Source organism: Nannospalax galili, unplaced genomic scaffold (genome assembly GCF_000622305.1).
Source record: "Nannospalax galili isolate Female #2095 unplaced genomic scaffold, S.galili_v1.0 scaffold415, whole genome shotgun sequence".
Lineage (NCBI taxonomy): Eukaryota > Metazoa > Chordata > Mammalia > Rodentia > Spalacidae > Nannospalax > Nannospalax galili.
In genome coordinates, this window is record NW_008337494.1 from 1343543 (window position 1) to 1357946 (window position 14404).

The following is a 14404-nucleotide window of genomic DNA, read 5'->3' on the forward strand; positions in this document are numbered from 1 at the left end:
GCACCTTAGAGCCTTAGAAAAACAAGAAAGAGCCGAACCCAAAATCAACAGATGACAAGAAATAATTAAGATCAGAGCAGAAATTAGTGAAATGGAAACTTGAAAACAAAATACAAAGAATCAATGAAACAAAGTGTTAGCTCTTTGAAAACATAAACAAAAGTGACAGATTCTTAGCCAAACTAACCAAAAGAGAGAGAAAAACATTAGAGATAAAAGGGAGGCATTACAATAGATAGCAAAGAAATTAACAAATCATTATGGCATACCTTAAAGGCTTATTTTCCAATATCCTGGAAAATCTAAAAAAATAGATGAATTTCTAGACACATATGCCCTACCAAAAATCGTCCTCTGATACCCACATGCACACCATGGCATGAGTCTGCCTGTGTTCATACATATATACACATATACACAAAACCATACACATATAAAATGATAAACAAATTTTTAAAAATATCCTAAAGACTCCATCAGAAAGCTCTTAGAGCTAATAAACACTTTCAGCAAAATAGTATTCAAAATTAACACAAAAATCAGTAGCCTTCCTATATAATCAATATCAAACAGACATCAGGGAAATAAAGCCATTCACCACTGCTTCAAAATAAATACACAAATATCTCAGAATAAATCTAGCCAAGGAAGCAAAAGACATCTACAATGAAAATTTTAAAACATTGAAGAAAACAACTCATGAAGACAACAGAAGATGGCAATACCTCCCATGCTCGTGGACAGAAGAAACAGCAGCACGAAAATGGCTTTACTACCAAAAGAAATCTATGTATTTAATGCAAGCCCCATCAGAATCTCAATGTCATTCTTCACAGAAATATGGGAGGGTGCCGGTGGGGACAGGGGTATAAAGATGATTAAGATTGTTTGAGATATTCTGTATGAAATACACAAAAATTCAACAAAAACTAAACAAAAAAAGCAATCTTAAGATTCACATGAAATAAACAAAGACTCTGAGTAGCCAAAGCAATCCTGAGCAAAAAGAATGCTGAAGATTATCACCATATTTGATTTTAAGTTATACTACAGAGCCACAGTAACAAAAACAGCATTGTACAGCACAAAATCAGATATACCAATGGAACAGAATAGAGGTCCCAGACATAAATCCATGTACTACAGCCACATGATTCTTGAAAAAGATGCCAAAAATATAAATTAGAGAAAAGACAAGCTCCTCCATAGATGGTGCTAGGAAAATTAGAAGCATGAAACTAGATCCTTATCTTGTACCTTGTACAAAAATCAAACCCAGGGCCAAAAAATTGGCTCAGTAGGTAAAGACATCTGTAGCCAAATCTGAAAAATTGAGTTCAATCCCTAGGATCCACATGGTAGAAGAAAGAACTGATTTCTGTAAGTTGTCTCTGACCTTCAGAGACATGCACCATGGCATGGATAAACACACACACACACACAGAAAATGTTTTATATGGGTGTGTGTGTGTGTGTGTGTGTGTGTGTGTGTGTAAAGATATATATAAATGCAAAGATATATATAAAATCAACCCCAAATGGATCAAAGACTGTAAGACCTGAAACTCTAAAACTGTTAGAGAAAAGGAGGGAAAAGATACAGCATAGGCAATGTCTTTCTGAACAGAACTCTAGTCACTCATGAAATTATGCCAACAACTGACAAATGGAAACACCAGAAACACTTCTAATGACCTATAGGTTCACCAATACATAAAATGTAGCAGTATCTACCACTCTTAAAATGAATAAATTAGATCATCTTTTCAGTAATACCTGAAAGGTTCTGAAAGACAATATTCTTGGGGGGCGGGGGGACAAGATACAGAAAGAACTAAGACCAACTGTTATAATGTTAAAATGACTTTGTTAACAGGGCAATTTGGCTGATTCAACATGCAGAGAAATCCCTATGTATTAGTTACTTTACACACTACTCAAACAAAATATCTGACAAAAGCAGCTGGAGGAAAGAAGGAATTATTTTGGCTCACAGCTTGAGGATTCAGTGCCCACAGCTGAGAAGTCACGGTGGCAGGGTGGCAGGAGCTTGAGGCAGCTGGTCACAGTGCATCTGCAGTCAGGAAGCAGAGAGCAACGAATGCTGGTGCTCAGCTCGCTCCTTTTTATTCAGTCCAGCCTCCAGTCCATGAAATGGTACCACCCACATATAGAGCTAGTCTTCCCACTTCACTTAACCTAATCTAGAAACTCCCAAGATTTATTTCCAAAGTGATTCGAAATGCCATAAAATTGATAAGATTAAACCTTTCTGATACAAATACTTAAACTATTGGAAAATACTTCTAAAGCATGACTGAATTATTCTGAAGAGCATATAAACTTAAAAAGGTCAAAAAAGGGGGGGAGGAGGGGGCTGGAGAGAAGGCTCAGCAGTTAAGACCTGCTTTTACAGAGGACCTGGGTCTGATTCCCAGCAGCCACATGGTGACTAACAACCATCAGAACCTCTAGTTCCAGGAGATCTGACACCCTCTTCTGACCTCCACAAGCATTGCAAAACAGTAGTGCACTTACATACATGCAGTCAATACACTCATACACATAAAATAAAAATAAATTTTTTAATGGGAAAAGTGCCATAACAGTGGGGTAAACAAACAGTGGGGCTTGCATTCATTTCTGGGCATCTGTTACTCCTTGGCACCCTAAAACATGAATTTCAAAAATGCTGAGCACTCAAGTGAGGATATAAATGTAACACATAAAGATGGAAAGCTGTATCCTACCTACAAGGTAGGTAGGAAAGCTTCCTACCAGCAAGCCATACAAAGCCAAAGCCTCCTAAGATGCTAACACTCTTTATATGAACACTAGGGAAAAAAATCACTTTCCATCAGAAGGTGATAATGCGATCCTTCCCAATGAAGTGATTTTGGAAAGGCTTTAGTACTCTGACTTCTCTGGGGACTCTTCATTCAGATTTCTGCCAAATGATTAATTTCTGCTGATGGAGAATACTGTGTTAAATATAGACTATCGTCAGTAAAATTCCCTGAAGCTAACAACTGTACTGTGATTAGATAAGACAGTAACATTAGATACGAAAGATACAAGCTGAAGTTTCTAGGGATAAAACCTCAGGCTGCCTTGTATCAAGTGATTCATAAAGAAGGACTTGTATACATGTGGAGATATACTTTCGTACTATATATACATAAATATTTGCTTATATAAACATATACAGGTACCTGTGTATACTTGTATATGCAAAAAAATAAAGTGCAAAATTATGAAGACAATACAAAGATTGGTGATTGGCAGGTGATGATGATGAAAAGATGAAGAGAGGAGAGAACAAAGCTTTCCTCCTGAAGAAACCTGGCAGACCCAACTCTGCTGGTCTTCAGTAAGAGAAGAGCATCATCAGTCATGGAACAATGCTCTATCATGCTTCCTCCAAATGAAATGCTCTTTGAGGAACACATTTCCAAGTTGTTTTTGTCAAAAATGTTGACTATGGGGCAGGAGAGATAGCTCAGTGGTTAACAGCACTCACAGCTCTTGCAGAGGACCCAGGTTTGGTTCCCAGCACCAACATGGAAGCTAACAAACTTAACTCCAGTTCCAGGGGATCCCACATCTCTTCTGACCTCCACAGGTACTGCACAAAACCGGTGCATTTACATACCTGCAGACATAACACTCATACACATAAAATAAAAATAATAAAATTCTTTTTTTAATGTAGGCTGAGCACAGTCTAGAGGAGTAAGCCACTAAGCAGCATTCCTCCATGGTCTGCGCTTAGTTCCTGCCTCCAGGTTCCTGCCCTGGCTTCCCTCAACGATGAACTAGGATGGAGACATGTAAACCAAATAAACCCTTTCCTCCCCAACTTCCTTTTGGTAAGTGTTTATCACAGCAACAGAACATACCTAGAACAATATGCCAATGTGGCAAAATGTTAATAATCTGTGAATTTAGGTGGAAGGTACACAGGAATTAGTGTAGTATTCTTGCAACTTTCCCATCAATCTTTTCTCAAAATACTAAGTGAAAAAAAAAAAAAGTACTACTTAAATTTACTCAACACATCAGTATAAAATTTATTTTTAACAACCATGATTAAAAATAAGGACTACCCCACCTCTTCAGGGAGCCTGGCCCTTTGGGATTTTTCAAGCTCTCCGCCAGCGCACTGCTGCTGCAATGACCTTGTCTTGCCCCTTGCTCTTTTACCTGGTTAACTCTTCCCTTCCTTTGGGACTCATTTTGGTTGCTCTCACCAAACCAAATACTTGGCTTTGGAGAATCACATACTTCTCCTAGCTCTTGCTTTTTATTATTTGTATAATCATCTATTTCTTCACCTTTGAGTAATAAACTTAATGAATGTAGGCACCAACACCCCTGTCCACCACTCCTACCCCAACATTTACCACCACAATGCCTAGAGAACTGGCAGGGATTAAAATAGAAGATCTCTGTACACCTGTAATTCCAGCTACCTGCCAGGCTGAAGCAGGAGGATCACAAGTTCAAGTCCAGCCTGGGCTAAGTTCATGGCCAACTGGACAGTTTAGTGAGACCTGTCTCAAAACAAAACATAAAAAGAAGTCTGGGGATACAGTTCTGTGGCAGAGCACTTGCCTGATAAGGCTCAGTTCCACCAAGTAAGAAGAAAAAGAAGGGGAAGAGGAAGAAGAGAAAAATAAATCCGTGAAAAGGGGGCAACAGATTTTCATAAAAGAGCTGTACTGGCCCCTGCAGCTGCTCAGCCATGCCAGGCATAGTCCCAACCTGGGGCCCTTGAAGCTCTGCGCCTGGTAGTCTGCAAAAATCCTCAGGGTTACTGGCATTTCCTTCTCATTTGCTTTAATGGTGTTTTCCATATCAAGCATTGCCTGGCCTTACTTCAAACAGCCACAACCTCTCTACCTCAATCCCAATTACTCCTCAGTTTGCCTCTTTATATTTCTGTATAACATGTATTATGAAAATACTCCTAACTTATTTGAGTACGGCTGCCTTTTCCCACAAGAAGATCAATTTCATAACAGCAGGGAATCTCTTAAATTACTATATTCCCAATGTTTATAATAATATCTGACACCTAATAAAAACCCAATAAATATTTTTAATAACTACATAAGATAAAATATTGCCAAAATTTTTCTCCATTCAAACTTATCTTAATGTACACTATTTTAAATATGCAAAACTGCCAACTCTCCATGCATAGGAAAACTTATCTGTAATAGTTTGACTATGAAATGTGTTCTATGGGCTTTTGCATTGAGTACTTGGTCCCTGGTTTGTGGCACCATTTTGGGAGGTGCTGGAAACTTTAGGGGGCAGGGCTTAGATGGAGGAAGTAGGTCACTGGGGGGATGGTTTTGAATGTTATACCTCGTCGTAGGTCTATTCTCTCTGTTTCCTGTCTTCCATGAGTTGGGGAGGCTCTGCCATATGCTCTCACTGTCATGATGCTTTGCCTTACCCTGTATCCCAAAGTGATGGAGCCAAGGACAAAGGACTGAATGAAGACCTTGAAACCATAAGCCAAAATAAGTTCACTCCTCCCTTTAAGTTACTTTTTTTTTTTTTTTTTTTTTTTTTTTTTTTTTTTTTTTGTAATTTTCATAACAATATAATTTGATGGTATTATGTAGACCAGGCTTGCCTTGAACTCATAGAGATCTGCCTGCCTCTGCCTCCCGAGTGCTGGGATTAAAGGTGTGCACCACCACACCCGGCTTTAAGTTACTTTTTATCTGTCACAATAACAGAAAAAGGTAACACACTGTCCTTTGCTGTAAGGCTATAGGCATCCTAACTTTTAGGGGTTAAAATACTTTTCCTTTTTAAAAGTTGGTTATAATATATATTAACTGTTTTCCCTAAATGATTTTATTTAGAAATGGTTCTAGGGGCTGGAGAAATGACTTAGTGGTTAAGAGTGCTGACTACTCACGCAGAGGACCCAGGTTCAATTCCCAGCACACACATAGTGACTAACAAGTGTAACTCCAGGTCCAGAGGATCCAGCGCCCTCTTCTGACCTCCACAGGCATTGCATGGCATGGGTGCACCTACCTGCATGCATGCAGGCAATATTACTCATACACATAAAAGATAAATAATAATAAATACATTTTTAAAAAGAAATGGTTCTATACGTCAGTGCCTAATGTTTTTTGGAAACTTTATTGGTCTATGAAATCTGAAACTTCAAAAACTACTGGTAGGTGAGATTAAAGCAAGTCATAAAAATGTCAGTTCATTACCTACCCCAAGACACTCATTAAAGTCAACCTACTCTTCAAAAAACTCTCTTCTTTAGTCAAACCGATATCTTTACCAACCTCAAATCATGACTTCCATCTCCCCAAACTCTTCCTTAGAGCTGATTTCCGCTTTTTTTTATCCCTCCTTAAATCCTTACCTTGCTTTATCTAGATCTCTCTGAAAACAAGAAATATTTATTTACCTCTGTAGCCTGCATTCATAAGGCATTTCTACCACAAACATCTCTAGCCTCTTAAGGTCCCTGGGCCCAAGCTACCTACCACAGAATCACTTAGGAGAGAATTTCTACAGCACAGTTTCAAGCATGTAAGTGCAGATTAGGAAAAAAAGAATTTCCAGAATTGGATGGGCAGGACCAGAAATCTGGGTTGTTTATTGGTAGTACTAGAGAATGAATCTAAAGCTTCCCACATGCTAGGCAAGCACTCATCCAATGAGCTTTCTCCAGGCCCTTTATACATTTTATTTTGAGACAGAGTCTTAGACTGGCCACAATCTCACACTTTAGTCCAGGTAGGTGTTGAACTTCTGATAATCCTATTTTCTAAGTCTATCTTCTAAGTAGCTGGGATTACAGGCCTGTGCCACCAAGCCTCCAGGAGCATAGTTTTTAAAAATCCTACCAAATGGTCCTGATGCATAAGCTAATTTAAAATGAAATAATCCATATAACAGAGATGAAACTAGATGTAAAATACTTGTATTATATTTGAATAAAAATCACATCTGCCCTTTTGGAGCTTCTTTTAGGGAATAAGGGAACATATTACATAGGAATAGATTTCAACATAATAGTTGCATACTATTCTTTAAGGTTTTCCATGAAATACCAAATGTACATGTCCCATGTTCGAATATACACATGAAATAGTTTAAAATAAATCACTCCAAATGCAGTTGCAATATTCTTTCCAGAAAACTACAACTGCAATATTTTGACACAGACCTGCAGAGATATTCCTGAAAACAGTCCATTACAGGAAGGGAAATACTGCAAAGAAAATGATGTGCTTAATCTTAAGCTTATTTCCATGGGCAGCAACTAAAATCTAAATTTAGAAACAAGCAAGTGGAACTAAAAATAGTTTACTGACCTGTTTGTTGTTTTCTGCCATGGAGAGCTGCAGGGCCAAAAGCATGGAGTCTGCACCACAGAGAGTGGTTCTCTCAGAGCCACAGAGAGCATGCCAATTCCTTCTAAACTCTTTAATCATGTCCAAGACAGACGTCTGATTAAGCACAGCCATTCTCTAAGTAGAACAGAATACAATGTCAAAGTGACTTGTCTTAATTGGAAATTAACATCTAACATGTAAGCAAGCACCGTTAAGAGAAAAATAAGTAGTGAACAAGATGTCATTCATATTTACCAAGATTGCATTTAATTAAATTTAGGAAAACAGAATAATACAATTTTTGAACAACCATATTTTCCTCTATTTTAGTTTTCTTAAGCCAAATCTTTTGAAATAACAAAAATCCAACCTTCAATTTTGAAAATTCACATAAGACAGACATGCAAATTCTGCAAATTTTTAATTATAGATACAGACATCACTAATTAAATCTGCATTTAAAAATACTTGTTTTGAAAGAGCTGGCACTATATGTGGTAGCCTGGGGAAAAAACTTTCCTCTCATTCCTCTATTGTCCCCAGAGAGGTGGTTTACTTTTCTACCCATTTGAATCTGGAGCAGTCTCACGACTTGATTTGACCAGCAGACTATGATAAGTGACAAGTGGGAAGCCTGGGTCTTAAAAGGTCTGAGCAGAAGAATAAATATAGCAAGGCTCTGAGAAAGTTTCCAATAAGACTATCTTACTGTGCTAAATGTTTTATAAACAATAGGGTTCATGCTGAACACCTGATTTCCTTCTGAGTCTGAATTTTTGGTATATGCCAGACAGAGCATACTTATAAGTTCAGTCCCCAATAAAAACTCTAGAGATGTTTCTAATAAGCTTCCCTGGTAGACAACATTCCACATAGATTATCACAACCTGTTGCTGAATAATGCTTGACCATGTGACTCTACCAGGACGCCTAGAAGCCTGTGCTTGATCTCCATGGACTTTGCCTTGTGCCTTTTCCCTTTGCTCATACCATTTTTTGTCCTCTTGCCATAGTAACTTATAGCCATGACTATGATCATATGCTAACTTTCCTGATCCTCATTATCCAATGTAGTGTCTTGGGGAGTTCTCACTATCTTGCTGTTCTGAGCCTGCTGTATGAAGTACAAGCTAGCCTGCTGAAGAGGACATATGAAAGAGAAATAAGATGTTCCAGGTGTCAACTAATGCTACCTTATCCTATGTGGCTAGCAATCAACCTGCCAGGTGAACTTGAGCAACATGGGTGAACTCAGGCATGGCCAGCAAAAGAAGCAACTAACTGACCTACTAGCCCAAACTCCTGACCTACAGAGTTTTAAGCAAGCACTTGGTTGTTATTTTACAGTCACCAAACGTTTTGGTGGTTTGTTATACAGCTAACAGATAATATAACATCTAACATTTAGAAGCTACCTGGTACCAGATACTTTTCAACAACTGAATGTTGATTATATCACTTACTATTCACAAGTGTCCTAAAATGTAAGTCTATGTAAAGTGCATTTTATACCTGAAAAAAGTGATGTCCAATGTCACACAGCTAGTAAGTGACCAAACAGGCATAAATCCAAGATTTCTAAGACCAAAAACCTGGGCATTTAAATCACTGTATTTCATAACTTCTCCTGGATGCATTCAAAAGCCTTTCAAAGTAATGTGATGTGGTGTCAATGCTTTATATACCCAAGCCCACAGAGTGGCCAATTTCCTTCCCTCCACTGCCTACAGGATCACAGGCAGACCACAACAGCCACACAGCATTTAGATCAGTTCTGGGGACCCAAACTCCAGGCTTCATGCTTGTGCAGCATGCACTTTACCCCATAAGCCATCTCCCCAGCCCCAACTCGTTCATCTTTTGATGGACATCTAGGCTAGCATATAATTTTACTAATGAGAACAATTTCACACTACGGATACAGGCATCTTAGATTTGTACAGTTAAAAATAAAGCACAGGCCACTTGTGAAATAATTACTAAGTGGCTACTCTTACAGAGGACCCAAGTTTGAGTCCCAGGATCCACATGGAAGCTAACAACAATCCATACTCCAGTTCCAGAGGATCTGACACCCTCTTACAACCTCCGTGGGTATTGCACAACACAGATGCACTTACATACCTGTAGGCAATAGATTCATACTCATACAATAAAAATAAATATATGAAAAAGAAATAATTATACTATGTGATGCAACTTAAATATGCAAGTAGACAACCATAAATACAATCTTCATAAATGTCTAAGAATTGTATTTCTCTTAAAAATATCACACTCTACCCACCAGGCATGGTTGCGCACACCTTTAATCCCAGCACTCGGGAAGCAGACAGGCAGATCTCTGTGAGATCGAGGCTGGTCTGGTCTACATAGTGAGTTCCAGGCCAGTTGGGGCTGCAGAGAGACTCTGTCTCAAAAGACACACACACACACACACACACACACACACACACAAATATATATATTATATCACACTTGTCTCTTCAGAAGGAAAAAGTGAAGAAGTAAATAAAGCATGAGCTTCAGTGACATGATCAGTTCACCTGGCAAACATTTTGTGCACCAGACTAGTTATTAGTGTTAGTTACAAGTATTATGAGTTTAGATTTCTATGAATGAAAACTCAGCTGGAATTAGATCATCCTGAGTCCTGGCTCCATCATGTACTAGCTATGAGATCTTAGTGAGTTATATCACTTCTTGCCTCCGCTTCCTTGGAGTGAAATGAACATTGCTCCTATCTCATTGCACTTTTGTGACAAGTAAAAGATATAAATACATATAAAGCTTTTATAGTAATGCCAAGCACATAAAAAAGGAAATAAGGTATGATAACGCATTATGAGCTTCTAGGCTGTTTGGGGTTAAAATTGAATGAGCATTACTACCAGGAATAGAAAGCCAAGAGTCTCGTTTAGGGGTCTACAACTTTTTAGAAAGACACAAACAGTAATACTAAATATTTGACTCATTCAGGCCTTACAGCTTGTGTCACAACTGCTTCACTTGACCTTGTAGTGTGAAAGTAGCCAGTAACCATGCATAAACAAATGAACATAGCAAGGCCCCACTAAAACTTTATTTTTGGACACCAAAATCTTTGTTTCATATAATTTTTCACAAGTCACAAAACGTTATTTCATTTTCCAACAACTATTTAAACATGTAACACACTTCTTAGCTCTGGAACTGGCTATTCAAAAATAGTCAGTGTATGCTAGAGAAGTTGACCAGGTTCCAGTGGATAGATTCACACCGAGGGACATTTGGGAACACAAACTTGACTTGATAGCCTTAACATGTGTGACAGAATGCATGAAATTCAATGGGGGGGGGCATACCCATAGATGCAGAGATGGGAGGAGGTCTAAATAGGATCAAGATGCATTGTATGAAATGCACAAAAATTCAATTAAAACTTTTTTTTAAAAAAAAAAAAAAAAAAAAAAAAGCAGGCAGTGTAGCTGGCCTGCCAACCAACCTCTGCTATAGTCCCAGTTCCCCCAGTAGCTTTTCCAGTGGCTAGGGGAGCCTACACAAGCTTTACCCCTGCAGCCCAGGTAGAGGTATTACCACATAGAAAACAGGAATACATCCCACACTTTGTACTTACCTTCCAGTCTATAGTGAGGAATCAGAAAGACAATGAATATACAAAATACAAGTCCTCTGAGTGGAAGGCTGCACTACATGGGGGGAGGATTTAAAAACAGCAAGAGAAGGTGGCAGAAGTAACAAGTCCATTTTTTCTTCAATATGTATTTTATTGAATTTTTGTGCATTTCATACAATACATCTTAATCCTATTTAAACCCCCTCCTCCCCTATAGTCCCCACATTCTGTCATATATGGTAAGGCCTATACGTTAAGGCCTATGGAGTCAAGTATGTGTACCCAAATTTCCTTCAGTGTGTGTTCATCCACTGGAGCCTATTCAACCTATCTAGCATCACCCATGTTTTTTAAAACCCTGGATTCAAGATACACTGGAGCAGAAATTGTGGGACAGGGAATTGTCACTAGAGGGCAAAGTGAGAGGGATGAAAGAGCTGCACTTTGCAGTATAGTTCAAGTCCAGCATCCCTGCTACCACACCCATTCATTAGCTGTACATCTCGATGGACGTAAATTTCATATGCGTAAGGTGGAAGATAATCTCTACTTTTAACAGAATTATGAGGAGTTAGTGAAACACATATACAGCTCCCTTCTTGCCAGCACTTAGAAGATGCTCAATGGCTGTTATAAACTCACTGACGCTGTTATAGTCCCATTCTGGTCCTAAACGTTCCTTTAGAGGAGGTAACAACAAAGGAAAGAAACTGTAGGAGTCTGCAGACGCCTGAGGTTAGATCCCGGGTCCGTTGCGCGTCTAGGGGGTTTTAGGCAGACAACCCTGCTGCCTATCGCACAGCACTTCGCTGTCACCGAGACGCCCTCCCAGAGCCACAACCTGAACCATCAGACATGAACCAGTGGACATGCGAACCATCAGACATGAACCAGGGACATGCGACAGGAGGGCAGAGGGAAGGCGAAGCTCACCTGGCGCGGAGACCTGGAGGAGTGGATCCAGCCCTTCAAGTTTGAATCGAAGCGGCTTCATTTCAAATCTCGCGGGAAGACCCAGGAACCAATCGACGCGCTCGTCCTTCGACCCGGAAGCAGAGGCTACGCCCGGCCGCACACTGCGGAGGAGAGTTGTGCTCGGACCTGCTGGGTGCGTACGGCGCAGTGCCCACGGGCTTCGCGGTGCTGCTGCTCGCCGGGCCCATGCCCTGCCCGCCGCAGTTCGCTGTGACCCCGAGGGGTGGGCCCGGGGAGACGGTCGGGGCGCCCCGAGGGGCTTGACTGCTTTTCTTTCCCGCGTGGGAGGCCCTGGGAATGTGGGGACCCCAGACTTTGATGAGCTGCAGGTGGGGGAGCTGCCATCACACCTGGACCCTGTGCTTCCTACACCGCCCTGCCTTGCGTGGATTCTGACCCGCGGGTCATCCGTAGCACATGTCCAGTCTGTGATGCTCATTTGTTAAGGTTATTTATTAATAAGTTCCTTGAGGTGCGATTCATCTGAGTCTCGGCAGACACTCGTCAGATATTTGATGTGTTTGTTTTGAGCCCATGATGACTCTTGCTTAAAATTTAACTAAAATTCCTAATTCTCATGTTGGGTTGCTGTTTCTACAGGGCTCGCTGCCTACCCCCTGAAAGGTTAGTTAAGGTTTTGTGCCTGGTTTTATTAGTATTGCCTTTATAGCACACATTCCTCCAGGTATTTTTGTAGCTGCGCATTTTATTGTAGTTTCATGCTGATTCCTAGACATCTCTACATTGTGACATCTTTCAAGGCCTTTAGACAACCTCACTGTCTCTCTTGGCAGGGTTAGGCAGGAGCTTCTTAGCATTTAGGCAACATGTGACCTTTGACCTGAGTTCAGCTGAACTGTCAAATTAGAATCAAAAAAGGCATGATTAAATAATGTAGCATAGTTTTGAGAAAGGCAGGTCTCTGTGTGTGTATGTCTGTGTTCTCTAGCATTAATGCCTTTTCATACATAACCTTTTAAATCCTCACCCTGCTTCTACTTGCCAAATGTCTTCCTGGGTAAAAAGACACCATAGGTAGTACCAGCTTTTAACTTCATGCAGTTATTAGGTGTGATAATATCGGTAAAATGCTACACATGCCAATCACAAATGGTATTCCATCTATGTTAATGTAATCATTTTTGTGAATATATTTTCTATTAAAATTCAGTTGTCAAGTGCCAAGTCTATCTTAGTTAATATAAACAGAATTTTCTTTGGAGCTGCCCGTGACATTGCAATCTGTCTTATTTTGATTCTTTTGTTGAATGACTGACACTATTTGTAATTTCGTTATAACTCACAGGTTCATGACATCCAGTAAAAGGCTGTTTGATTCATATAGCTGCTCGAGCTTGGACATACAAGATGAAGCAAGATGCCACAAGAAATGCTGCCTACACAGTGGATTGTGAAGATTACATACACGTGGTAGCATTCAATCCCTTTGAGAGCGGGGAGTCAGGAAATCTAATTGCTTATGGTGGCAGCAATTACGTGGTTATCGGCATATGTACATTTCAGGTTAGTCTGAAAACCAGTGAATGACAGTGAAGATATTTTATTGATAAGAAAATTTATACAAACCAAAGCTGAACTTAAAAGTTTGTTGAGTTTGAATGTTTTCTTTAAAAAGTGATTTGAAGATCCACAGAGAAAGTCATTCCCAGTAATACTTGAGATTCATGTAAACCCTCCCTAGATGATGGAAAAGGATGACACTTCTCTTTTACCTTATAATTAGTAATGGAATGTTCTGGTGATCAAAGACTGTAGCATAGCTAAACACATACACACATGTAAGAAACTCCAAATGAAGCCAGTTATGTTGATGCACCCCTTTAATCCCAGCAGTCGGAAGGCAGAGGCAGGTGGATATCTGGATTCAAGACCAACCTGGTCTACATAGCGAGTTCCAAGGCCAGCCAGGGCTACATAGTAAGAACGGCTTTCATAATGTTCAGCCTTCCTCTTAACTTGCTTTCACACTTTTTATGCACCTGAAGCATACATGTAGAGCAGCAAAGTGAGGGATTCTAGTAAGAGGAGGCAGTTCAGCATAGCCCTGTGTGCATTCTGGAACTAAAATGTTTAGGCATTTACTCTGTGTACCTGCACTTAATAAGCATCCGACCTTGATTAGGTACTTAACCCCTCTTCTCTAAATGTAAGGAAAATGGTGCTTAATAGCGTTTGTAAAGGGTTAATGAGTTAGGATGTACAAAGTTCCTGAAAGACACACATGGCACACTGTAACCCATATGTGCATTTTAGTTGTGGTTGATAGGAACAACAGTAACAGTTGCACCCTAATAGTCAATCACCAAAGATCGCCTCAAAGTGAGCCCACACAGTTTTTTCACAGGAAACTGAGGTTACATGTAGAAGCGATTGAACAGTGAAGAGTTAGCCCTCTGGAGTATGT

General features: G+C 39.8%; 2 protein-coding genes across 6 annotated transcripts in view; one reads left to right on the plus strand and one right to left on the minus strand.

The window, feature by feature from the left end:
* The window catches only part of Parpbp (PARP1 binding protein), a 77244-nt gene extending 65230 nt beyond the window's left edge, over positions 1-12014 (minus strand). For all 4 annotated transcript variants that reach the window (XM_029563334.1, XM_029563333.1, XM_008832610.2 and 1 more), the window contains exons 1-2: positions 11938-12014; positions 7368-7523 (exon numbers count right to left, since the gene is read on the minus strand). In XM_029563334.1, coding sequence (XP_029419194.1) covers positions 7368-7520 — 153 coding nt within the window. In that variant the 5' untranslated portion in view covers positions 7521-7523; positions 11938-12014. The remainder of the gene's footprint in view (positions 1-7367; positions 7524-11937) is intronic.
* Nup37 (nucleoporin 37) overlaps positions 11999-14404 on the plus strand; it is a 41904-nt gene continuing 39498 nt past the window's right edge. The window contains exons 1-2 of one of the 2 annotated variants that reach the window (XM_008832611.3): positions 11999-12112; positions 13286-13503. In XM_008832611.3, the coding sequence (XP_008830833.1) occupies positions 13348-13503 (156 nt within the window). In that variant the 5' untranslated portion in view covers positions 11999-12112; positions 13286-13347. Of the gene's footprint in view, positions 12113-12457; positions 12604-13285; positions 13504-14404 lie in introns of those variants that run through there. The other variant, XM_017798030.2, reaches the window with a different exon arrangement.